This window comes from Plectrocnemia conspersa, unplaced genomic scaffold (genome assembly GCF_051122295.1).
Source record: "Plectrocnemia conspersa isolate PC_06_02 unplaced genomic scaffold, ASM5112229v1 ptg000009l, whole genome shotgun sequence".
NCBI lineage: Eukaryota > Metazoa > Arthropoda > Insecta > Trichoptera > Polycentropodidae > Plectrocnemia > Plectrocnemia conspersa.
In genome coordinates, this window is record NW_028277173.1 from 22,788,650 (window position 1) to 22,816,585 (window position 27,936).

At 31.6% G+C, this 27,936-nt stretch overlaps 1 protein-coding gene across 3 annotated transcripts in view; it reads left to right on the plus strand.

The window, feature by feature from the left end:
- The first annotated feature begins 382 nt into the window (after positions 1-382).
- The window catches only part of Calx (sodium/calcium exchanger 3), a 194,804-nt gene continuing 167,250 nt past the window's right edge, over positions 383-27,936 (plus strand). For all 3 annotated transcript variants that reach the window (XM_088192495.1, XM_088192496.1, XM_088192497.1), the window contains exon 1: positions 383-2,425. In XM_088192495.1, coding sequence (XP_088048621.1) covers positions 678-2,425 — 1,748 coding nt within the window. In that variant the 5' untranslated portion in view covers positions 383-677. The remainder of the gene's footprint in view (positions 2,426-27,936) is intronic.

A 27,936-nucleotide genomic window follows, 5' to 3' on the forward strand; every position in this document is an offset into this window, starting at 1 on the left:
TAACACTTCATCTTACGTCCATGTACCGATGAAAAATTTTACAATAAAGTTGCACTCGTAAATTGAAGATTATCGAGTTATTTGCTTAAGTTAAAAATTCAAAATTAATGAAATGTGTTTAACGGAAGTTTTTTTAGTTAAAATTTTCTCGTACACAAAGCCAATAAACGCTCCAAAGTTTTGTTGACATATTGTCGACGTACGAGTGCAACGATGTGAATACGATGTCGAAAGGGTTAATGTATGTACGTAAGATGGAAAAGTGTTTCGTATATCGAGGGAGAAGAAGAGCGATTGACAGTTGGTCAGTTTGTAAATGCACGTGTCGGCGATCGGCGGTCGGGGGCTGGGCGGGCGCGTGCGCGCAACTCTCGCTCGCCTCACAGTGGTTTGCGGCGTGTCGGACGACGCACGCGCCGCGCGAGACGTCACTTTGAAACTTTTCGCCCGCGCTCGCATCGCGAAAAGTCTATTATTACCCGGCGCTCGGGCCGAGCTAAAAGTTGCGCGACCAAGACATGGCTCCCGGCTATCAATAGACACCGCACCGCAGACACCGCAGTGCCGCGACCGTCGCCGATCTATCGCCGATTCGAACTTATCATGCTTCGCCCCCCAAACGCGACCGAACGCGATCCCCGGTGACCGCGACCCGCGATGAAGATTCGCCCGACGCGATGAGCCCTCCGACAGAGTCCTCCGCCCCCCTGATCGCGATGGCCAAGCTCGCGCTGGTCGTCTGTCTCGCCCTCTGCCTGGCGGCGCCGGCCTTCGCGCAGACCGCCGAAAACGGAAACGGAAACGCCGACACCACCCCGGCGAACGCCACCATCCACAAGGAGAAGACCGGCACCGTCTGCCAGGACGGCCTCGTCGTCCCCCTGTGGAAGCCCTTCAGAGACATCCCCTTAGGTTCTAAGGTCTTACGCGGCGTCGTCTACTTCCTCGGCATGCTCTATCTCTTCATAGGCGTGTCGATCATCTCGGATCGTTTCATGGCCGCGATCGAAGTCATCACCTCGCAGGAGAAGGAAGTGCGCGTCAAGAAGCCCAACGGCGAGAGTCAGATCGTCGTGGTGCGGGTGTGGAACGAGACCGTGGCCAATTTGACTCTGATGGCGCTCGGCTCCAGCGCGCCCGAGATCCTCCTATCCATCATCGAGATCGTCGCCCACAATTTCAAAGCCGGCGATCTGGGTCCCGGCACTATCGTCGGCTCGGCCGCGTACAACCTCTTCGTCATCATCGCCATCTGTGTTCTCGTCATACCCAAAGGTGAAGTGAGGAAGATTAAGCATTTGCGTGTGTTTTTCGTGACGGCCACCTGGTCGGTCTTCGCGTACGTATGGTTGTACCTGATCCTGTCGGTCTTCTCCCCCGGAGAGCTGGAGGTGTGGGAGGGTCTGCTCACCTTCATGTTCTTCCCGGCGACGGTCATCACGGCGTGGGTCGCCGATCGTCGTCTGCTCATCTACAAATACCTGAACAAGAACTATCGCATGAACAAGCGCGGAGTCATCGTGCAGGTCGAAGGCGCGGATAACTCCGTGGAGATGGAGCTCAAAGACGACGCGCTCAAGGGACTCGAAGACGACATGAGCGACGAAGTCAAAGAGTTCGAAGAGACGCGCCGCGAATACATCAACACGCTTAAAGATCTCAGGAAGCAGTACCCTCAGAGCGATCTGGAGCACATCGAGTGCATGGCGCACGAGCTGGTGTTGAACAAGGGACCTAAGTCGCGAGCTTTCTACAGAGTGCAAGCGACGCGGAAGATGATGGGCAGCGGAAATATAATGAGGAAGATCTCCGAGAGGGCTCAGAGCGATCTGAGCGAAGTGAAGGCGGAGCTGCACAGACAGGACATCGACGAAGAGATCGAAGAGATGACCGGAAGCCACGTGCACTTCGAGCCCGGTCACTACACCGTCATGGAGAACTGCGGAGAGTTCGAAGTGAGAGTGGTGCGAACCGGAGACTCGAGCGAGGCGTGCAGCGTGGAGTTCCACACCGAAGACGGCACCGCGGAAGACGGAAGCGACTACATCGGCAAGAAAGGCACGCTGAGGTTCGAGAGGGGCGAGGTGGAGAAGCGCTTCACTCTGGAGGTGATCGACGACGACGTGTTCGAGGAAGACGAGCACTTCTACATCCGGCTGACGGATCCGCAGGGCGTCGCCCTCGCTTCGCCCAGCCTCGCGACCGTCATGATCCTGGACGACGACCACGGCGGCGTCTTCGCCTTCGCCGAGAAGGACCACGAGCTGGTCGAATCCGTGGGGACTTACGATCTTCGAGTGGTGCGTTTCTCGGGGGCGCGCGGCCGCGTGGCCTTGCCCTACTGGACGGAAGACGGCACCGCCAAGAACGGCCATCAGTACGAAGCCGTCAAGGGAGAGATCATCTTCGAAAACAACGAAGTCGAGTGAGTCCTCCTTTGCTTTATTATTTATCATATAAACAAATCCGATAACGCCCGTACTGTTTTTCGATAAATTCCGCGACCTTATAATATAGTTTTTTTTTTTTTGCAGAAGCGTATTTTTATCGCGTTACATACAAGACTTAATTAAAATAAATATAGTAACGACAAAGGTGTTAGGCGACGCGTCTATGTAATTATAGACTCGAGCGTCTCTAGACTACCGCCGGGACGATGACATCGCACGTCATTCCCAATTTTTATCTTGTACGTAGATGCAACGACGCGAACTTACGTAAATCCGCATAGTTCGATAAATATCGACTATTAAAAATTATATATTAGTTTAACCTAAATAATGTATAATAGTATATACAATATATAGGCATTCGACACAATCAGCGATCACGGCAAAGGTCAAGAGCGACATGACTTCATAGTGAGTCATCGCATCTCGTCTTGTGGAGGTTTTTGACATAGACGCCGAGTATGATCGATTTTGACCTTGTGACAATTCATTCTGCCCACCTCGAAGGTCCAATTGTGTTTTTGTTAGAGAGCCGAAAACTCGCAACAATTCCTGACTTTTTTCGGCTTTGTACTTGCTAAATAAATGTTGATGGCCATCTCGGCGATTGGTGTCCAAAAATTAAAGATTAACGCGCCTCGCAAAATAAAAATGATATCTCTCTGTTTCATATATATTATTATTATATGATATAATTGAATCCCACAACTGCCGCCGCGTTATATGTCAAATATTATAGAAAAGCGACACAAATACGAAATATATTATTCGAATAAAGTTGTGACGGAAAATGTGTTTCCTTCAGAATAAAAAAAAAAAACGTTTTATGCATAAACTTTAGTATTAGTATAAAATTGTTGTTTTATGAACAAAATTTACTCGCAATCAATAGCAATTAACCTGAAAATTATGCAGAATGATAATAGCTAGTACATGTAAATTATATATATATACGGCAAGTATGATAGATGGTCATAGACGTTTTCGAGCTAAATAATTTCGTATATGTATGTACCTATCTTCAATGGATCGGTAATTTATCATAAGGAAGTATATATATACTTTTTGCTAATGTATATACAATAAAAATAAACAACCGATATATCATTAGTACGTCGCTATAATAAAATATTTACTTTGCGACCATTGAATTGAATATAATTGTACTTAACTGATTGATATAATATTTGTATACATGATTGTATTAATTTAATCCGTGGTAATTATTTATTTGTTTAAATAATTCTTTTTTTATATAAAAAAACACATAATTTCGTAGATCCTAACACATTAGTTCACACTAGGTTTCTTAATATTCTATTATTTTTACTCTCAATATACCCGAGTGACTAGTGTCGCTCCAAAATCTATTCGCCTTTATTTTGTTTCAAAATGCAAGATTCTTCTTCTTAACCAAAAAAATGCTTTTACGCTTTTGAAAAACATTTGTAAATATAATGTTGGTCAGTGTTTCTACTATGACCGAAATTCGCAGAATTAGTTCGTTGAACGAAATAAAATGTTGGAAAGGTCCACTCTTTATTATCATTTAAACAGGTATGCGTCACAAATTTTTGTAAAGTTCGTGTTGCTTTTTTGTATTTGTTGTTTCAAGACGCACATATTTTATTTCGATCAGTTCAATAATTTGATCGCGGTTAATTTATTATTAATCATTTCATTTATATGCAAATCCGCATAAAACAAACGCCGATACAGATCCGATCTTTATGTATATAAAATTCGTATGTTTGTTTCGTCAATTTCGCTGAATTAATTCTGTCGCAGCTAATCTTAATAATGGTGATCCCAGATCAAAAAGTATGTAATAATAAATTAAGCATTTTTCTTTTGACGCATATTTTATAAAATTCAAAAGATAATTATTTTTTAATTAAATAATATTTTACAGGCAATTAATTGATATTTTGCAATAATTAATTTCGGTAAAAACCGAAAAAAAAAATTTACGAATATATTCGAATATTCATATCCTTCGTCCATATTTTATTCAGAACAGTTTAAAACTATGAATAATTGAGAACCCTAGTTCACACACAAAGCGTCGAATGAATGTGGGAATCTGCTAAATGGCGTAATAAACGACGCCGTGGAACAATGCGCCATCATTTAAAATTGTATTTTATTGAGTTTTTTTGGAGACAGTAAGTCGCTTAACGTTAACGTGAATACCAATAAATAAAAAATAATAAGGAATAAAGTTGCTGGCCCCTTGACTCAATATTATATTTGTGTTTTTCATAGGGTGTTCACTGTTCTGACCAACGCTCACTCGCTACCGCTCGTTCGCAAACTTCACCTGCTTAACAGCAAACACCCCATGAATAACTCTATGCAACGAATCTATTTAAAAAAAATCATTTATAATTGTATATAAATAAATAAAAAGTGTCAACGAATGTATTTTACTAGATTTACACTTTTTGTCACAATAAAAACGTATATTATATATTATGTGTTTTTTATATAAAAAGTGAACAATTAGACAAATAAATATTTTTATTAAAAAAATGAAAAAATTTTTTTGTTCTTAAAATATTTGCTCAATATATGAATTTTAAAAATAGCTTATCTAACCGCGTGCATATAATTTACAAGTATTTTAATAATTTACTAAACAGTAATATGTTATTAATATTATGTCCATTATTACATACATTATATTTAATACATACATTATATTTTTTAGAGGTTTGCAATTGATTAATTAAAGTCCGGGTTTCATCGCGATTGAAACTTACTGTTAGATATTTCGAAAATGATGCACCTGTCATGCTCACGAATTCGAAAAGTCCGTTTTTTAAAAATATATATACTATAGTTTAATTTTCAATATGTGTATATACTAGTGTGTTTTTATAATATACAACAATATTATTATCTCATAAAAATAAATTAGATTTATTTTAATTTTTTTCGCTGTGTATTTTACCTTCATTAAACGTTTACATGATAGTATAATTTTAATTAAACATTTATATACATATAAGGTATATTATATATTTTTCTCAGTGTTGATAGTGTCTTTACAATTAGCGATAAAATAAAATCGTTTTTTTTTTAATACGCAAATTTTTATAAATTTAGAAAATGTTTCACAGTTTTATTACACAATAGACTTTTAGAGATTCCAACATGAATTTTTGAATATTCAATACTCGAATATTTGCACGTCTATCCGAATAGTATTGGTAGTGATTTTTAATGAAATATATTGTACTTAGCAAAGTTGATTTTATAAGAGTAGAATTTTTAATACTTCTTAGGATTCTGATTATGATGTACATTTTTTGTAAACATTTTTCTTTTATGAGTGATTCATCAAATTCAGAATTGCAACTTAAATGCAAAGAACGAACAACGTCGTTTGTCTAATTAATCTGTTTTTTTTTAAATATTTGGATAACTTCCAAATATATTTGAAATGTTAAAAAGAGCGGATACTTTCAACGGTAGGAACAATCAAAACAACGTTAAGAACCAACAAAAAATATGAAACGTTCTATGCATTATTATTTTTCAAGTATGTTTTTTTTTATAATATATTATAATAAATGTTCAGTTAATGATAAATTACTTATTATACATATGATTTATTTTCATGATGTTCTAATACTTTAGAAAATATTCGAATATTTTAGTCTGTCAGTACAATGCTTCATTAATGCGAATGTCAAAGCATGTGAAATATAATATTTAATTACGAGCTGGATTACGAAATGAATATAAATGAAAAAAAATGAAATAAAATTAGTTTTTTTGTAGTGATGATAAAGTAGATTCATATTTGTTATTTTATTTTAGTTGTTGCACACGAAGCTTAGAGTAACTATTGAAATGCTCTGATCAATGCTCGTCGTAGATTTATATTTTAAATAAAATAGTAATTCTAGAATCGTTATTAGTTTCTTAAGTATTTAACGTGTGTCATATAATTTTGTGCCAGCGATTGCGTAATTCTTACTGAACCATTTTAATACAACTTTTCAGTGAAGTCTATAAAAATCTAGCTTTAACTTAATATGCATAGATATTACATACATAATTACAACCAGAAATTTACCTTACTTATTTTTAAGGTTTTAATCGATCCTAAAAATAGAATAGTAATATGAGCTCATTCTTATCAACTAAACTGAATTAAAAAAAAAACAGTTTACAGAAACCGTTTATTACCGATTTTCGAATGCTTCCAAAAGAAACGGTAAACAAATATTTCTTTATATTTTAGAGTAATTTAGGCTATTAAATATTTTTATTAATACAACTAATAATAATTACAGAATGTATGATTATAACATGACCACTAAAATATTACTTATCTTTCTCTTATTCTAGATATAAAATTACCTGAAATATAAAAGTTTTTATGACATGCAATACCGAAAACCATATTTTGTTTTTTTAATGGCTGACTTAAATATTAAAAATTTCTTAAGGTTCCTTAATAAATATTTTAATTGATTTTATCATGTCTTTTTTTAAAGCAATGTCTTTAATTATAGATTTTTTGATATAATGATCATCGGAATCTGTTTTCATACCAAAATTATATTGAAATGTTTTATGGACTTTAATAATATACCAAAAGAGTTATTCCAACATGCATAGGACTTAAATTAATGAAGTTTAATTTTTAGTGCAATAAATTCGCTTCTATCCGTGTCTATTTCTAGTCAAAATGTAATTATTTTAGTGATCAAATAAACCGTTTTATGAAAATCGACATTAGGTATATATATACTTAAAATAAAATGAAAAAATATTTAACCCACAAAAAATCTATGCCGTTGTTTCTCCATAGATTTTTTCAATTCCTCTCATGTAAAACGCGGGTTTACTGAGAGAATTCGTATTGAATTCTATTGCAGTTTCTAAAACCGGTTTTTGAATTAAACAAATGTATTTTAAACCCGTTTTTTATACATACACAATATTATAGATTTTATTATTATTTAAAAATATTAAAATTTATAACATTGTATGACGATAATATTATTTAATAAAAGTTTTTCAATCATTTTTAGTTCAAAATCAAATTTAAAATTACATTTAATATATACCATTGATAAATATTATACATCAGAATATATCATATATGTCAGACTTATTTTTTCTAGATATAACATATATTTTTTCTATAATATATTAACGCGTTTATTCTTAAAAATCGATCTAAATTCGCATAAACGCTCATGCACATTCGTTCGATACATACACATATATCGATAACCTATAAGTGTCGCAGGAAAATCGATTCAGATTAAGGTCGTGTTCATAAATTTATTGTAAATTGAAGTGTAAGTGAACCGAAAGAACGAACGGCAATTGTAAGGGTGCTCGTAAGTACGCATACACACATTTTAGAACCCTTATCCTAATTCGATCATTGTTTAATCCGATTTAATATGGACCTATGGCAACACGAGCAAGTTCGATCATAATTAATATTAAACCCACGGTTAGTATAGTTCATTGCCTTTCAATTTCATATAACTTATAAACAACGTATACATAGTTATGGGATTTCATTATATATTATAATGTAATAAAATTGGATCAATATTTAAATTTGAGCTATCGATGGCGCATCGATGTGGTTAATGTGTTTATTATATATGCATGAAAATGTTATGATGTAAGGTCACGCATTTTAAATGTTATAAAAAGTATATATATTTTTATGGTATGATATGATGCGATGGTTCAGAGGCAAAGTTTGCCGTAAAAGCGCGATTTAAAAAACGATTGTGAATGTCTTTGGTGAATTTTTGACAAATTTAACTCTGAACCATGATTGATTACGTGACACAAATTGTAAATTTATTGCGGAACTGGGTCACGAGGTGAACGTGAAAAATGTTGTCTTCCTACGTCTGATGGCAAATTTATTTTGTAGGTTAAGGTAAGGGTCAGTGGCGCACAGGGCCGATTATAATTTAGTTCGATAATTAAAAAAATACATATAGCAAAATTAAAAAAAAAATCGCTACGCAGTCATTTTGAATAATTAAAAATATTAATATTTCGGACTTTAGGGCCGGACGGGCGTTTATTGACGGCCAAAATAGATGCCGGTAAAGTTGGTAATAGTTTATATTTTAAGCAAATATTAATTACTACATATATATATATATATTAAAATGTAGTTAATCGCTGGAGTGTCGAGTTGATTTATTGTCGGTTGGGATCTGTCGTAATGTGTTTTTGTGATGATGCTGAACCATCCACTGATGTTTCTTATGCTGTAACTTTTTTTCTTGTATGTCTGTCTCTCTTTGCATCCTCTGATAATATGTCGCATATTTTACATTGCTGGTTAGAGACAGCTCTTGCGAATCGCAGATTAGTGTGTTGCGGGGCAATTGCATCGTATCTTAGACACATCCATAAAATGTGTTTACGCCTTAAAAGTAAAACTGCACGATGGCCACTCTCGGCGATCGTTAACAAAGGGGTAAAAATAACAATAGTAATTTTATGCAGGATCTTTTATAAACAAATAGTGTTTTTTTCTGGTACTTATGGGTGCTAAAGAGTGATTATCGTCTCGGGGCGGTTATACTAGAACTAATAACAGTTATTATTGTAATTATTTAGTTCCGAGATTTCTCTTCCGTTGTTAGGCCTTACTTTCGAGAGGAGTTGGTATTTATTTTCATTTTAGAATGACTTCTAAATTAATTGTGCAGCTGGTTAAAACACCCACAGAAAAAACTTATCAAAATTCAGAAGTATCTTAATGTAAATTAATAGATTTAAAAATTCTCTTAAAATTTAGTCATTTTTATTAAGAATAATAATTCTATTTAAAAAAATAATTTTGCCTTATGTACGGAAAAGTAAAAAGTATTAGTTTTGATTAGAGATAATTTATTAGTAAAGTATTTAATTAAATATTTCATATTTTTTAACTATAGAGCTTTCAATTATTAGATATCAAAACAGCATTTTAAAATATTTTAAATTATATATATACATAATAGATGCTGCTACGGAATTCAGAACCTTATAGATTACATTTATCTGACCCTTTATTTAATGAATAAATATTTTTACCGTGTTTGAAGGTATAATGAAATATTTCTTTATTGGATTATGTAGCGAAACAAAAACGTTTTTCCCTCGAGAATTAGAAATTTCCGAAAATAAAATTGTAATTGTTCGAAATTATACGAATCTTTCCTTGAGAATTTACATCGTTGATGGAAAATTCGATAACTCATTTTAAAGAAGTGTTTAAAAAAAAGTGAAACATATTTGTACCCTTGAGAATATCTTGATTCTTTAAATGAGTAAATTTTGCCTTTAATTGTAAATCGACTATGATCAGAACAGTGCATAATGAAACAGTTATTTTATTACAAATTTAATAAATGACTCCGGGACTTCCCTGTAAATAGTGCTTATCACACGTAATATTGTTTAGATATGCCGTTTGTTAGGGTTTAACACGCGATTAGGTTGCTTTTGTACATATTTTTTCGAATTTTGCTTTTATATTAGAGTCCTTCTGGTTTGACAGATTTGTAAAAAGGACACAAAAGGATTATTTTAATAAAAAAACTACAAAGGTTTGTTTTTGACCCCGACGAACGCCGGTCATATGGAAAGAGCTTTGATAAATGCGGATTCATTCGAGAATTTTTTTTCACATTTTTAATCCCTTTACCTCAAAAAGGGCGGTGATGCTGAAATGCTAAGAAATATGAGTTTGCTTGCGAAATTAATTTTAATTAATTTCATAAATACTTCTGCAACATATTGTTGATAAAATAATATTTTGTTGTATGCGAGTTTTGCTTTTACAAGCGATAATGGTAACAGAACAATATTTATTTAATTTTTTTTTGTAGATTCATAAATAACTTTTAAATGTTTATTTTTATTTTAATGATAAAAAATATAATCTCTTTCTAAATATATAATTATCACTCACCTCTGGGTCATTTTTAAAATCCATTAGCATAAAATGTTTTTTCATATCGTCAGCATTATTTAGGAAGTGTTGCATCGATTAAAATAAATGATAGTCGGAAGGAGCAAGGTCTGGAAAATAAGGTGGATGTGATAATACTTTCCAGCCAAGTTCCTTGATTTTATCGAGAGGCAATTTCGGGCATGCGGTCCGCATGCCCTTATCTCTCATTCACTCTCGTCACTTAACACGCGAGCGGGCGAGACGGAAAGTATCTCAGCGCACGCGCCTGGTGTCTATGCACCAATGAATCGGAATGGTGTCTCCCACTTCCATGATTATTCTTGATATCGTAATTTCCCGTTCAAATTTGTTTAAATCATATCTGACATTAACGGATATCTAATGAATCACCTACCACTTGACAAATGTTTTTAGCGTCCGTAGTTGCCAATTTTTTTTAAAGAAATTCATCTACCATGCAATTTCGTATAAATTGTTCACTTGGTAAAAATTCTGCCATCGTGAATTTTGCGGCCAATTTTATTTTTAAATATCAGAATATAAAGTCCAGATGTGCATCACCACACATATAACTAAATACGTGCTCAGTTTTCAACGGCTTAAGCACGACTGTTAAAACTTTAATTAAAAAAAAGACATTCATTTTAGGATTACCTAATATATTGAAATATAAAATAAAAATTATATTACTTACAAGTGAGAATTTTCAAACAGTCCCATTGACAATTTTTACAAATTAAAATTCAGTGAATGTATTTTTATTGTTAAACATGATAAAAATAATATGGTTGTGCGTGATATGAATTGTCCAATGACACTTCCTGACGGGTTGGTATTTAATATGAATAATATATATATATAAACTTTATTTTTACATATATAAACATCTAGTTAATTTTATTACAATTAAGTAAATTAATATACTTTATACTTCAGTTCAATAACATGCATAAACGATTATATATTATTTTTAATACTTGGATTGTTTGTTCATGCCGTATTATAATTAAAACTCAAAACATAGCAGCCATTGTTATAAAATAAATTTGGTTTAACCCTATTTTATTAGCAGTCGTAACCATTAAGTTAATCTACAATATTCTCATTAGCAATAACTTGGACACGCTACGCGTTAATTTAAATTGATTCATTCGCCACAATGAAAACGTATTATTTTGAACACACATAATACTATCATTTCCATTATACAGGATGTATAAACTATAAATATTTTTTGTAACATAATTTTACATAAAACCTTAAAAAAGGTTCATAAATTGCTATTTAAATTATATATTTAAACACACTTTGATTCTTGGATATGATATTGAGTACACCATGTATATAGTGTGTCGCTATTTTTATACCGTACGTATGAATGTGAAATATTATATATTACATATGGAAAGTCCGAGAAAAAAAACATTCGCTAATTACACCAAAACACGCCATTCTAAAACCGTGCATAATTTCGTAAGAGAGCATTTTATTTGTTTTTTGAGCATGCAGGCGCCTTTATGTTCGATGGTTTAGATTTAACCGCGATAGTTTAATTAAACCGAATGAAACTAATGGGTCTAAATATCTGAAACCGAAACTAATTTTATAGACATTTATATCATACATATATGACTGACTTATAGTAATTTAACCTCGATCTGATTGAATCGTTGTATTTATAAATCTCGTGTTACACATTCGCACTTCATTGATGGATGTTGAACTTGTTCGATTTTACATCACAGAACTGGAATGCAATGCATTTTTTACTCCATTATTGGTTAGGCGTGTGGTTAATATAGATTGTAGAATATAGAAATACAAAATACGATGATCAAGGTTATGGTTAATATATACGTTAGTGAAACTAGTTTTGAGCCGGTCATGCGTCAAGTTTTTGTTACATCTTACATTTTTTATATAAAATACTTTTAAAATTAAAAAAAAACAGTATTCAACATATAATAGTAAAAATAAATTGTGACTCGTCGCTTTATCGTGTAATTGAAAATTTACTTTATCTATGATTTATTTATTTAATTAAAAAAATATTTATTTATCGCTTCTTTTAGATCAAAGATTTGCTTGCAATCGTTATATGTCATTGTGTAAACCTTGACGAAAGAAACACACGTTTATCTCACATTTTAACCATTAAATAGACATTCTTACACATTACTGGTAGACTGACCTGAATGTGTGCTACGTGATACAGTTTCTAAGCAATTTATTAAGTATCATGATCATATCTTGATATGTTAAATTTTCACCAAATAACATTCGAACAGTAATTTAATACAATCTCAAGGTTTCGTTATCAGACCGCAAAAATAGATAAAAAATGATAGATAAAAGTATTTTAGACACGATAAACTATTTTCATTGCATATTTGATACGATGCTTATAAATTAAATTTATCCTGTATCGTATTAATATGGTTTTATTTGTTACTGTGCATATGCATACATAAATGAATATAAAGTTTCGTCTCTTGTGGGGATCAATTCGATGGCATCCTCTTCCTATAGATAAACACCTTAAGTGTATATGTCTTATTTTTTACCCTTTGGATGTCAAGAGGCAATATATTGCTTCTTTGTTCTTTAAAGAAAAGCGCTGTCGGCGATAAATCGCTTTTAGAATGTTGATAAACTTTTATACAATATTTTTTAAGTGTTTTTCTAAATTTTAGGTTAGATTGCAAAGTTAAACTTTATGTTTGTATAAAAGTTATTTATCACGTTATTTATTATGAATATGATAATAATACTATTTTACACGTTTTTTGCAAAAGTATATAAAAACATATGTATAATACTACTAAAATCGCGGAAATCAAATTAAATAAAAAAATATTTTAATCAGTGCATTATTTTACATATAAATCAGATTATTAAATCTTTGTGCCAAAAATGTTGATACACGTGGTCATAGTAAAATTATTTTTTCAGAATATATTTACAGAAGTAGACTTTTTTGCTTTGAAAATTCATAATTGTAGTTCATTAGTTCATTTAAATGAATTAAAAATGTATAATAATTAGTTGTGAAAATGCAAATGTAATATTTTTTTAAAAGCATTGTGTTAAAATCATTCCAAAACAATATGTATATAATATTTTTATACATATACATACATACATATAATCTCTGTAAATGAATTTCAAACTCGCTACTTTCGGTTGTGTGCACTAAAGAATCGCGATCGCGTCCCTTATTCTTGCCCGTCGTGGCAAGGGGCGTCAGCGCTTGAGAATGCTTCTCCTGCATGACCCATCTAGCTTCTCAACACAAGGTTTTTGGCGATAGATATTAGGAGCTAAAAAGATTTATGTGAGATGTTGCTCATCTATTTTATACCATAACTGTTTTTATATATTTAAAAAAATATTTAATACTGTATTATTTGTATATTAGCCATTATGACTTATTGTAGAATCCAGCCAAGTCATGATGGTCAGATTTGTAATAAAAAATAATAAATATCAACTTCATGGTTTCAAAGCCACAGTCAGTTGCAACACTGCCGTGACGTCATTAGTTATGGCTTATCAACATTGAATGTTTTAAAATGAAAATACCATATACATGTGGAAAGTACATATGCTTTACTATAAATTAACAAATTTATGGCTCTATTACTAACGATAATTGTTTTTTCCAGAACTTTTATGTTGGTATTCTACTTCAATTTTCTTATAGTAACCTTTTTAAAAATAGTGGGATAATATTATGGTGTCTTATATTTTTAATATTACGTGGCCATTTTATTAAGGGAAAATTACAGTTTTAAATAAAATAAATACATTTAAAAACCTTTCATATACAATAAAATAAATTTTACTTTATTTTTTTTATTAAGGAATTATATATTATATATTTATTAATATTTAATATTTTTAATAGAAATAATATAATTTTATATTTTTCATATTAAAAATTACTTGATAGGATTGCTATCCCTTTCCTCTATGACATCACGCGCAAGTTGTCTGGCCTTGTATACTAGCAAATGTAATATACGATCGGGAAAATAGAGGGAGATCAACGTGCCTGTCGATCCATTGATTTTTTTTAAAATGCAAATGTTAACACATTTGACATTTGCGAATTCAATTCTGTATTCAGTAAAGTTTATAAACTTCTTTTATTAATAGTTCCTAACTTACCCTATTGCATCCTTGAGTTATAAGGATGCAATGGGGTCTTTAGTGGAATTCTGAAATTGCATAAAAGTATGTTTCATACAAAAAATTTGAGCGATTTTATTGTCTTAATAAATTTGAGGTGACTGATTCTGTTATATTTGTTGCTGTGGAACATTTGGGTAAAATAGTTTGTGATTTAAATAACTGATGTAACCATGCAGTATATAGAAAATGATTATTATTTAAAAAAAAATACAATGGCGTGGCTTTGTGTCGAGACTGGAACAAAATACCCAATTATGACAAGCTTAGCGAGAAAATTACTGTTACCATTCCGATCGTAACATTTAGTTAAATGCGGCTTTAGTACTGTAAATGATTTGTTATTGAAAAAAAGGAATGTCTGGTTATAACATACAGTGGAATTTAGGATTAAAATTAACTAAATCAGTACCTCATATTACACACATAAAAGTACAAGAATCGCATTTATTTGCATGTTATTTTCTTTAGATTTGTATGTTCCATATATTTATTTACAAGTGCATTTTTTTTTTGTACATATGTATATACATATTGTTAATTAGTTATTTTTCCTAGATGTTTTTCGAGACTGCTGTAAAAATAAATGTATAATACTTTCTGATATAAAAATAAAATACTTGCAAAGAAATTTTCCTCTATAAATAAGCATATTAACCACATTATTAAATATAGCAAATTAATAAATTCATATAAATAACATGTTTATATAAAGGTAATAAGCAGGCGCGTACGGTGAGAAACATTCCCTTTCGCTCTCTCGCGTGTTAAGTGACGAGAGTGTGTGAGAGATAAGGGCGTGCGTTACATGCGTTGCGCACGCCCACTACTTCTCACTCACTCTCGTGACTTAACACGCGAGCGAGCGAAAGGGAATGTATCTCACCGTACGCGCCTGGCAATAAGTAGATTATGTACTTAATAACTTAAAAATTAAAGTTACTTTTCCTAAAATAAATGTTGAATATTAAATTAATATAGTACTTTTTTGTATAATACATACTTATTCGCGAAAGTCAGATTAAAAATAGTTTTGACTATGAGTATTTTTATTTGAAGCAGTCATAATTTTTTTTCAGAAATCTATAGAAATATCTATTTTTAAAGCGCTGAAGTGGGGATTTACTTTTAAAATATAAAATGAAAAAGAAAACAGAATTGCACGAAAGACTCTTTTGCAACTCTTATTATTTAACAATCTCAGTACTGTACTTTCTTTTTTTTTTTTTTTCTCTCGTCGACGCCAGGTTTTTTTTACAGGATTTTAGAGATGCTTTGGTGGAGCATGGCCAGAAAGGTTAAGAAACTCTGAACTAGATTATTATAGCCGTCAGAATAGGTGTTTCGTTCAGGATTGTATTAGTTTGGCAACAGTGATGACTCATATGCATCTTTAAGAATGCACATTGCTTAGGCATGTCAAACTCGATGATGTGCTATTATGGGCTAAAAACTAAAATTCAATTTCACGAGGACCGCAAAAAATAAAAAAGGTCATTTTTAACATTCTTGTTGTACTAAAAATGCGGTGGAAGCTAAAAAAGACACCTCGAAAATTATTATTCGTGAAATGTCTAGTGCGTTACATTCTTTTTATCTCACAACGTCTTCCTTATACGAGAAATTTTCGAGGTGACCTTTTTTGCCCGGGGCGCTAAATACCCTCGAGATGTTTGTGCCGCAAAAAAGTTTAGTATGGGTCGTTAGTTTGCCAAGTGTATTGCAAATTTGCAAATATTTGTGTTGGCACAATAGTCGAGAAATGCATTTCTGGTGTTCGTCTCTTTTGTGATCGCCTGACCAAAATCCATTAGTTTTTGAGACCCTTTTAACGTAATTTGTACACACTAATTGCAATGGAACAATTATGGGTGGTCTCGACATATAATTACATATTTAATTATTAATAATAGCTACATTTTATAGTACCGTAACTTTATTGTTGTAACGATAAGTTTAGGTTGTTTATTGCATAATCTGCGAAATGTTTGGGCGCGGTCTTCCGCTATGATCTTGTTGTTATGTCATAATCTTTACGACCTTACAACAAAATCGTAATGCTCAAACTACCGTACAAGCAAACAGCGCCACACTGCGTAGGTACAAATATAAATCACTTACATACTCGACAAAACATACACACGCACATTGGAGAGAACTTGGCGCGGAAAACCCCCACGTTTTTTTTCTGCTTCTACATTTTTCTCCCAAACCAAAAGAGCGGCATAACAAGAAGAAATTCGGGCACTGGGACGGGAGTATGGTTGATATTGGTTAATCCGCAGCGGCGTGGTTTATGTCGGCTTTTTGGCAATTTTATTGTTTTGCCCGTGCGGCTGGTACATAAATTACGTCCGTCTCGGAGATAATGTTAAATCGGCGGCAGAGTATCTAGCTTTGATCCCCCCCGGTTGGTCGCGACCGTTCCATTTTTACGTGTGCTTGGAGACCTGCCAGGCCTTTTACATAATTCCACCTCGGCGAATAGCGAAATGCCATCGTCTCGTCTGCTCGTGACCACCAACTATATGCCATACACACTGGAAGGAAAGTGGTAGAAAGATGAGGTGACTCAAGGCTGAATCTAGTCTTCCTGAAAACACCAAGGTCACAAAATCGTTATATGTACTTAGATCTTTCATAACTTCTTCTCAGCTGTCGACTCAGAATTGAGAACCGAGATCCGCATGAATGCCGCAGATCCCCTTTATATATTTAAAAAAATTTCGTTAAACAAAAACTTATTCATTACATTAAAAAAATAATGTTCCCAATTTTTTTTTGCTATCTGCAGCATTTATCGTACATGTGCGACACATAAACACATGGAGAAACCAGGCTTGAATCATTGATATATTATTATTGACTTGCATAAAACTTAAAGTCTTTTCAGACCAATTTTATAACACAAACATTATACTTGGTCAATAAACCAGATCAAAGTTGAACGAACTTCTTAAAAAGGCATCAAAACCGGCACGCTTCTTCGAGCACACCATTTCGAAGCAATTTAGCACAAAAACTCACTTTAGTTGAAAATTCAAGGTCGCCACTGTTTTATACTACTTATGTGAAAGAATGCAGATGTGCTTTTTTTGCAATACAACAAACAAAAAAGATTCGTCAGTCATTATCGTTTGAGGCCAAGAAACGCATATTGATGCGAATAATTCTCGGAAATCTCGCTAATTATAAATAATTAACATTGAGATACGATCTTGAGACTGCAAGTTAATCGTTTTCAATTTTTAAACTCCAGACTTGGCCGGATGATGGTAGTATCGTGAATAAAATTATAAAGTCATCGGAAGGGATTTGCGTAAAACCTTGATGTTAGATCATCTCGACGTGTATGTTTGAATAATTTTAAAGATGATGCTATTTATACATTTATATTAATATAAAGTGCGTATTATAAAATATAATATACATTTGATTATATAATATAATACTTTCATTTGCGTGTATCCTCTGTACACAGATAATATATCGGTTTAAGTGTATCTAAATAACCGGGTTGTTTTTTGCGTGTTTGATGAATCCTGTGGTAGTGAAGAGATCTTCTATGAAACTCTGCAACTATTCTTAACCAGGAAGTTATATCTTTGACTTTTGTAGGAACCGTCTGTAAGACCGTCTTATCAGGCTTCGAAGGACCAGCGAAAACACTTTATTTATGTAATTTTAAATACTGAATAATACGCAGGCTCATTCCACGACCGAACTTCTCAGACGCTAACGGTATAAAAAATAGTGTGATCTCTCGCTTAGAATGTTGGAAATAATAGACGTATTGGTGAGCATGTTCCAAATAAATAGGAACAATTTTTGCACACTTATGCTAGATGGTCTAAGGCGTTTGATTTTATAGCTTACCAGCACGATAGAGTTAGTATAAGTCAGTGACTAATATTTTTCATAGAATAGATTCTCATATGTTCGTCTTTTGAGAGATCGGATTTAGTGATTATTATATAAATATTATTTCGAAATTACGCTTTGCTATTTTTCATAAAAAAATATCTCATATAAAAAACAACTGAAGATTAAATACATATACAATGAAACATAAATACACATGTGATATAATTTTTTCCTCTCGGTGTATTACGAATGTTCATGTGACTTGTATATCGTTAAAAGCATTCGGTTCGATGGTTAAATGCGAACTAATGTACTAGAAACATTAAAGCGACCTTAAATGCCCTTTTGTTATTATATTAATTATACCGAATTCGTCGATATATTTAAAACCAAACTCAACTAATATCTGGTCATTAATAATTGGTAATTGAACGAAAATTGACAATGGAAACTCAGGCGCGTCTTCGTCTGTACACGCTCCGATTGTTCAAATAATTATTCAACAAACGACAACTATTATACTGAGCAGTATGAGCAATATCTCGACGAAATCAAGGACAATTGTGCTAGGATCACAATGGGGTTGTGTTATTGTAAAGCGAGCTTATAGATACGTGTAAGTAAAATTTGGCGGTAGAACAAAGGGGCGTAAATATGTCAGCGCGGGAAAATATATGTTCCGTTTTAACGCCGCGCCCTCTTCCTTTTGTTCATAGGAAAAATGTTTTACTCGTCAGGTAAGCATTAAGCACCATTAATGCTTCCGAAGATTCAATATTAAAGTATGGTGAACAAGCAGTAGACTAAAACATGAAAGACCTAGGTTTAGATTCTATATGAACTCTAGTATTTTTCAATTTCTATCGCATCTTGGAGATCAAAACACGTACTGATCGATCATCAGAGATTAAGTTTTCCTAGATTTTTCAATCTTACAGAGGAATATTGTGATGTTTAATTAAAAGAAAATCGTGTACATTGACATATATCGAGTGTAAGCTGTTTTAAGGTGACTTCGCACCCAAAAGACGCCGTTGGATAGTAATTTTTTTTAGTTAATAATACATATTGCAATAATCGATGATGGGCTAGATTGTTATTCTCCAAGCGGTGGTGGAAAAGCTGTCGGAAGGATGATGTCAGTGGAAGATCCTCAGAGGTCTTTTAGTTGTGGCAGCAACAGTGTAGTGGAGGCCAGTTCCTCTCTGCTCCAGTAATAGTCTGGTGGAGTCCCTCTCTGGCCTCGACCGTGTCTGAGCGTATTTTTCGCCCAGCCTTAAGTATCAAAGGCTGCAAAGCTGTTGCACTGGTTTTTGCAGCAAACAAAATATGTATACGCATATAGAAAGTGACTTATTTCCGTGGACTAATTGTGCAAAAGGAATATTATGGCTTTACGATGCTTTTTGTCTTCCGGTGACATATTGTTTTTCTTGACTTTTTCGCAACAAAGAAATATTCTTTCAATGCATCGGAGAATAATTGCGTATTATTTATGTGTAGTCACATCCTTTACATTCTATTGTCTATATCGTCCTTATTATCACAATTGATTACGATTATTAATGCGCGAGATTTAAAAATAAGAGCCCATAGCTGTAAGAGTAGTTTTTATTTAATAAAATATATGTCACTGATTTACAGACTTTAGTCTAGTGTCTCACTATTAAATTAGTAGTTGTTGATTTTGTTTCTCTGTTGTAGCCCATTGTTGCTAAGAAAGACCTACATTTTTTAAATAAACGCATAAATTAAAAGACGCTATGAAACCGATAATATTAATTACTGTAATAAATTTAAGTAAATTTCAAACTAAACATCTAAATCTAGGTTGTTTTTTTTTTCTTTTCTTGTACTTTTTTATAACGTACATATATGAGAAAATCTTATTAATATTTTTCATAAAATATGCCAACGCGCAATCGATCGTTTTCTCATGGAAACAATTTTTTATTGTATTGTCTTTCACGATTCGAATACATAATACAATGCATACATAATACATGTAAACGGAAATTGAAAGCAAAGAATATACATAAATGATCAATTGGATTATATATATAGATTTAATATATATAAAATGTATAGTATGTATTGCAAAAAAGGATTAAAATATGAATTCGATATTTTTGGATTAAGATATTATAGGTCCTTGAGACTTCGAAATATTAAAACGAAAAGCAAATTTAAAAGGGCGCTCTCAAAACTTTTATTTAAGTTCGGAACCACGAACAAGGAAATTACATTTAATTAAAAGGGAAGTCTAAAAAGAAAAGTTAGGAGATATCAGATATAATAATCGTCCGTTTCGTTCAACAACAAAGGCGATCAAAACACAATACATTCATGTCATTCTCAAACCATTTATAGATACTACATTATATTTAATGAATTTTTTTATAGATTTGACGGTTTAATTTATTTTTAAATCAATCACATGTATTTTTAAAATAATGTTAACTAATTTTCTTTTACATAAAATCAAAGAAAAGTATGTACATATAAAGCATATATTTTTTGTAATATAAATTATTTTCATAATTCATTTTATGACGATAATTGTATATATTAAATAATGTATGACAATATTTACTATTATTTCTTGGTATAAATACAGTATGTAGGTCTTTTTAATTCCGAAATTGAAACAAACAAATCAAAGGATATTCATAAGTTAATTTTATCTAAAATTTAAAAGCACGAACATGGAAATTAGATTTAATTATAAGCGATGTTCAAAAGGGAATAGTCAAGAGGTGTAATCAGGGCGTGATCGTTCGTTTCGTTCAACAACAAAGGCTATCGAAACATGCCATATTGAAACTGTTAAATACTAGTATCGTACTTGATGAAAATTAAACGAAAAGCTTACCTAGCCGACCATAAATCATTTATGTAAAAGTAATAAAATTACCGTTGAACAACCTGACTGATAATTAAACACTTCCTTCTGTTTTGATACATAAAATATTATTGTATATACGTATTTACGTTTTTTGATTATATACATATATACATTCTACAATTTTATAAGCAAGATACAAAATAGATTCTAAGTAGAACATAAATTTAGTTTTGTGATATTTAAATATTTATAAATTTTCCTTTAAAAAATATTTAAACAAAGCTTACAAATTTGTCTTAGATATTTAAGTAGCAATTTTTGTGGTTTCTTGCTAATTTTCTTATTCTTTTTTTGTAGATTATTGTATATAATTAATGTCCTTAAACCAAATACACTGACATAAAAGTTGTGTCGTGATATTTAAATATTTATAAATTTTCTTATAAAAAAATTTAAAGTAAGCTCACAATTTAATCTGTAGATATTATTGTGGATTTTTTTGTGATTGCTTGATAATTTTCTTACACTCTTTTTTTATACATTATCATAAATAGTTATTGACACTATTCCAAGAACATGTTAAGTATCATAAATAATGTATAGCGATAATTCAATATTTATAAACTTCCTTAAAAAATATTTAAATTTAATCTTAGATGTTTTAATGGTATTTTTTTATAATTTCTTGATAATTTTCTCACACTATTTTTATATATGATCGTATTTTGGCGAATCCTAAAGATTTCCGTCACGCCAGTGCTACTCAAGTGTCGCCAAGTTTTGGCCATAACAAATCTAGGCTCCTACAGTTTTTTATATTTAAATATTTATAAATTTTTATTTAAAAAATATTTAAAAAGAGCTTGCAATTTTGTCAAGAATATTTAAGTGGCAATTTTTGTGATTTTTTGCAAATTTTTTTACTTTTTTTTTATAGATTGGCCTTAAACCAAAAACATGCTAACTAACATAAAAGTTGTTTCGTGATATATAAATATTTATAATTTTTTTCTATATTTAAAAAAATTAAGCTCACATTTTATTCTGTAGATATTATGGTGGTATTTTTATTTGATTGCCTGATATTTTTTTATAAATGATCGTATATAATTTTTAATACTAAAACAAGAACATGTTCACTAACATACATCTTGTATTGAAATATTTTAAATAAGCTAATAATTTAATCTTAGGTATTTTGGTGGTATTTTTTGTAATTTCTTGATAATTTTCTCACACTATTTTTATATAAGCTTAAAATTTAATCTATAGATATTATGGTGGTATTTTTTATGATTGCTTGTTAATTTTCTTACATTTTTAAACATTATCGTTAACTAACATAAATTTTTAAATATTTATAAATTTTCTTTAAATAACATTTAAAATAAGCTAACAATTTATTCTTAGATTTAATCTAATTTTAGATATTGTAGTGGTATTTTTATGTGATTTCCTGATAATTTTCTCACTCTATTTTTATACATTATCGTATGTAATAATAACCCTAAACCATGAACATGTCAACGAACATAAACATAGTATTGTGATATGTTGATATTATTACAATTTTCTTCAAAAAATAATTTTTGATAACACTAAAATAAATTTAAATTTAATAACGCTAAACTAAATTAAATTTTAGAAATTTTGGTGCTATTTTTTTGTGCTTCCTTGATAATTTTTCTTTTATATCATTGTATGTAATGAGTGATTCTAAACCAAAAACATGTTAACTAACATAAACATAATTTTGTGATTTTTCAATATTCGTATATTTCCCTGTATTTTTATTATTTTAAAACTATCATACTTAAATCAGCGTTGAATATTTTATTTTAGTAATTTAATAATATTAAATGTACTACCTATACACAACGTACAGAAATAAATCCATATACTCGCATACATATTCGTTAAAAAATCTACGATAATTTGGCTCTTAATCTTATAAAATAGTTTTGATAACACTTCAAGACGCGTTCAATAGAGCTTTTTAGTCCATTTGGCAAAAGAATATAAATAGGAAAAAGCTTTTTGACACGATCTATCGTATAACCTAAAGCGTTTGTTTTTTTCTACTTCCGCAAGCAAACAAAGTTACATTCATTGTATTCCTACGTGTTGTTTATACACGTATTTCGATTCAATATCCAAAAATAGCCACCCTATCCTTGGAAATCCACACCCAAAACCCGCATAACTATACTGAATCCAAAAATTGTAATAAATTCTTGGAAAGCGCTCAACGACACGTCTCCGGGCTTACTCCCAGTTGTAATTCTGCTGTGATTGAGCAAACACGGTAATGGAATATAAAGCAATTTAGAAAGGGAGTACAGGCGAAGCGGCGACTGTAATTGAATCGCTGTTGTGTCTGGGATCCTGTTTGACTCTTGTAATATTTGCCGGGGTAGTTTTCCACCCCTACGGGGGTCGACTGTATCTTCCGGAAATTGAGACTGCAGCACACTGTCCGCTGTGTTGAACATGGTCAAACACTCTGTCGTCTTCTTTATAACTGATCAATGTCCCAACGGTCTCTGGCGAGAATCCAACTGCAATAATAGAAGCCGATGCGTTCATCGTTACGATATTTTTTCATAGGCGACGTCTCTATTAAGATTCGAGGTGGGCTTAATAATATTATTATAAAATATATGTTGTCAGTTAGTTTAAATTAAACGAATTGAAGTGAACATAAACATTAAGCTAAAAGCTCGTAGCTTTTTTGTCCATATCCTATTAGCGCAAGCAGTGAACAACACATAATTCTCAATTTCGCATAGAACTTTCAGACATAATGCATACACGATCTGAATCATAATTTACATACTATATGTGTAAATTTATATTTTTACATATTTTTGTATTATTATACAAAGTATATAAACGCTGTCATTTCATTTATATTACTTTTACGGATTTTGTTGATTTTTAACGCGAAAAACTTTATCTTTACTACGACTTTCACGCCCGCATGTTCCTTCAGAAGTCCCTTCTTTGTTATAATCATAATATTATGATAATACAGTATTAGGATAATAGGCAATTTCAAAACGTTGTTTGCTTATATTTATGTAAATGTACTACATGCCGAAGAGGCTAAGCTTCTTCCACTTCGGTCTATTCGGCGTATCTGTATGTTAAATAATTCGAGATATCACTAAACGAATATAAAATGTTTCCTCAATGTCTTTGGGACTAATCTAATATTTATCTGAAGCTTCTACCGTGTGGTTAAATTTGTCGTTTTTTTTGTTTAACTGGGACTTGAAGCGAGAGTGTTTGCTAAGAGTTTATTTTTATGCAAATATCTTTAGACACTAATAGCCAAAGGTATTCCAATATATATATATATTAAACGTAGAAAGATTTGTTAACTAACGATAAATTACATTAAAATACAATGTATGTATAAGATAATAATATATACATACACACAAATTTTACGTAAAAACTTCTTAACGAATAACTTATTTTTATTTATTTTTAGCTATAATATTTCCGTCTATAAAATTAATGGTATAACCAGACAGCATTGGCATATTTTAAATTTACAGGCATACTTAACTTGTGTTAAGAACTCGGAATTCTTTAACTACAATATATTTAATATGAAGTTTTCAAATGCTAAATACAAAAGTTACATCTGGGAATTCAGTGAATCTCAAAATATTATATTAAAAAAAACTCTCCTAGTTTGAGCAAATAACACTCCATATTTCTTTTTAGTTGGTAAGACAAGGAACGGTGTTACCTTAATTTATTCATATTTACATTAACATACCGTTATAAATAGTGTACAGGCGGCCCTCGACTTTCGCACATAATTGGTTCCTGAAAATGTGTGCGAATGTTGAATGTACGAAAGTCGAGGGAAGTAAAAAAATGAAATTGTGTTTATTTTAAAATATTTATCAAGTAAATATAAGATGTTTAAGAGGCGTTTAAGAGACACGTTTAAGTGGGGTTTGCGGGTGTTTCCTTTGAAAAGTTATCAAGAGCTAACTGTTTTCCACTATTCTTTTTCTTTTCTTCATATAGTATTTTATAACATGCTATGTTTTTATTGATCGCCCCACGCACTTGATATATGCGTTCTCCATTGGGATCACAATCTTCTATAAAATTTAAAAATTTGTCAAGGTGCGTGAAGGCTTTCTTTGTTAAAGAGTTTTCCAAAATAAACCTGTCTCATCTACATTAAATATTTGGCTAGAGGAATATTCTACATCTTCAATAATTTTGGATAATGAGGAAATAAATTCTTTTGCAGCATCTTTATCCGCATCAGCTGATTCTCCAGTAAATTTAATATTATGAACAGAATACCTCATTTTAAAATTGTAAAACCAACCGTTACTTGCTTGAAAAACCGTGTTAAAATATTTTTTTAATCTATCCTTCCAATCTTTGTGCAAACTAAGAGCTTTTGCTTGAATAATTGAAATACTCAGAGGGACATCTTTTTGATGTTGGTCATCGATCTACGATGACAAAGATTTTCCATTTCATCCATGTTTTTTTTTGCCATGTTTTTTGGAAACATATCATTAAAGATTGTGGAAATATATCTTTATTTTCCACAATTTTGAACGTATTCTTTAATTATATTTTTATTTTGAAGTAAAAGATTCACCGCTATCAGAACGTTTATAAAAAAAAAATTAAATTAAATTTTTTTTTTAAATGTACGAAATAGCGAATTGTGCGAAAGTCGAACGTTCGAAAGTGGAGGGCCGCCTGTAGTCTTCTTTGTTACTGAGAGTATTCGGTATAAAACGGTCCTGCAAGACGCTGATATTATCGATCTTCATATAAGTCGCATTTAACTCATAGCCATAAAAAATATTTTATCTCATCTCAATAAGCTTATTAATAAATTTAATAGCTGAAATTATTAAGTTCACAGAATCCTTAAATCTTCACAATTACAGGATTCATCAACGACACGTAAAATAACAACATATAATTAGTGGCATAGAGACATACAAAACTATGTAGCAATAAATCTACTCATAATATATCGATTTGATCCACTGTTGGAATCTTGTATTTTATTTATAAAAAGAAATTGTCGATTATCTTTATCAAATTGAATCTCTGATAAGTCTATTTGTAACAAAGCCGCATAACATTCCGCAGAACAATGCCGCAATCGTATAATAGCCTGTATTTATAAACGTCTACAATATGTAGTGAGCTCGGTCAAATATGGATTAACCGATTAACCATATCTTGATCTCTTCGTTTTGTAATACAGACGTTCGCTTTTTCTTGAATGGCTTTTCCTAAAAACAGCCTTGGACCACGACCTAACTTGGCATGGAAATCGTGGTCGAAAATTGGTATAATTATGAATAATTTATACGGCGGCGACAATATGACTGTCCATTTCTGCGGGTATCTCACATCTCATTATAATATGTATATAATGAGACGCAATATATGAAGGATACACAGCAGTGAGATATCAATAAAAGTGATGCAAAAAACGGCATTGTTTGATTGCGATTATAAGCGCGTAGCGTAGCGCAAAGCAACCGCTGCCATACCTAGACGACAATGATTCGCTTATTATAGCGCAAACGTAAATTGCGCACAGCGAAATTTCAATCATAGAAAAATCAATATACACATTTAGGTATATTTAAGATTACGTTAACATGATTTTAATATAAAAATATTTTATTATTATATTAGTAATTTACATTGGTGATACACTTACATTTCCAAATTTTACACAAATTTTTACTTAAAAATTAAGAAGAATATAAAGTAAAATAAATTTTACTGTGCTCAGAATTTTCGCTGTGTGGAATTTTCGTTTGCACAATAATCTAGTCACCCATTATAGTATTTCACAATTATATATATTATAATATGTATGTTAAGTATAAATAACTATGAAGTGATTTTTATTTGATATTATTCTAACTTATAATCTAACTAAATATAACCTAAGATGATTGAACTTGGAGTAAAACTTAACGAATATTTAATAAATAAATCTGGTTAGTCGAATTCATATTTTCATATTTTTAAAATCTCATTATAACAGTATTTATAAACTGAGTTTACTATTGTAAATCATTCTTAAAACTTACTTCTAAAATTCGCAATTAGCATCTCAAATATGCAATTATATGTACAGATAATATAATCTGACTATTTAAAAAAAATAAATGAAAATTTGCATAGTTGCTCTGTCGGACCCTAATTAAAACATAAGTGACTTATCAGCTATTTTTTGTCATATTCACACCTTTTCCTGATATAATAGGTATTATATTATATACCAACTGTTCTTTAATTTTTTAATTGCACTCGAGGATCTTGAAAAAAATATATTACCCCCACTCCCCCAAATACATTAGCCCTATCTTTATAATTAAAAATTTGAGTGCTACTGCTGGGGCTCGAACCCGCAACCTCAGAGTTACTAGTCTGAGGATAGTAACCGTCCTTATATTTGCACTTTTTTTGCAAAGTCGGCTCCTAAAAAATGTATGTAAATATAATAACAATGTTTGTTTTGAACTCACCACAGTTTTATTTGCAGTAAATTTTAATGCAGATTTCTATGTATTTATATATATAAAACACTACTAATTTATTAA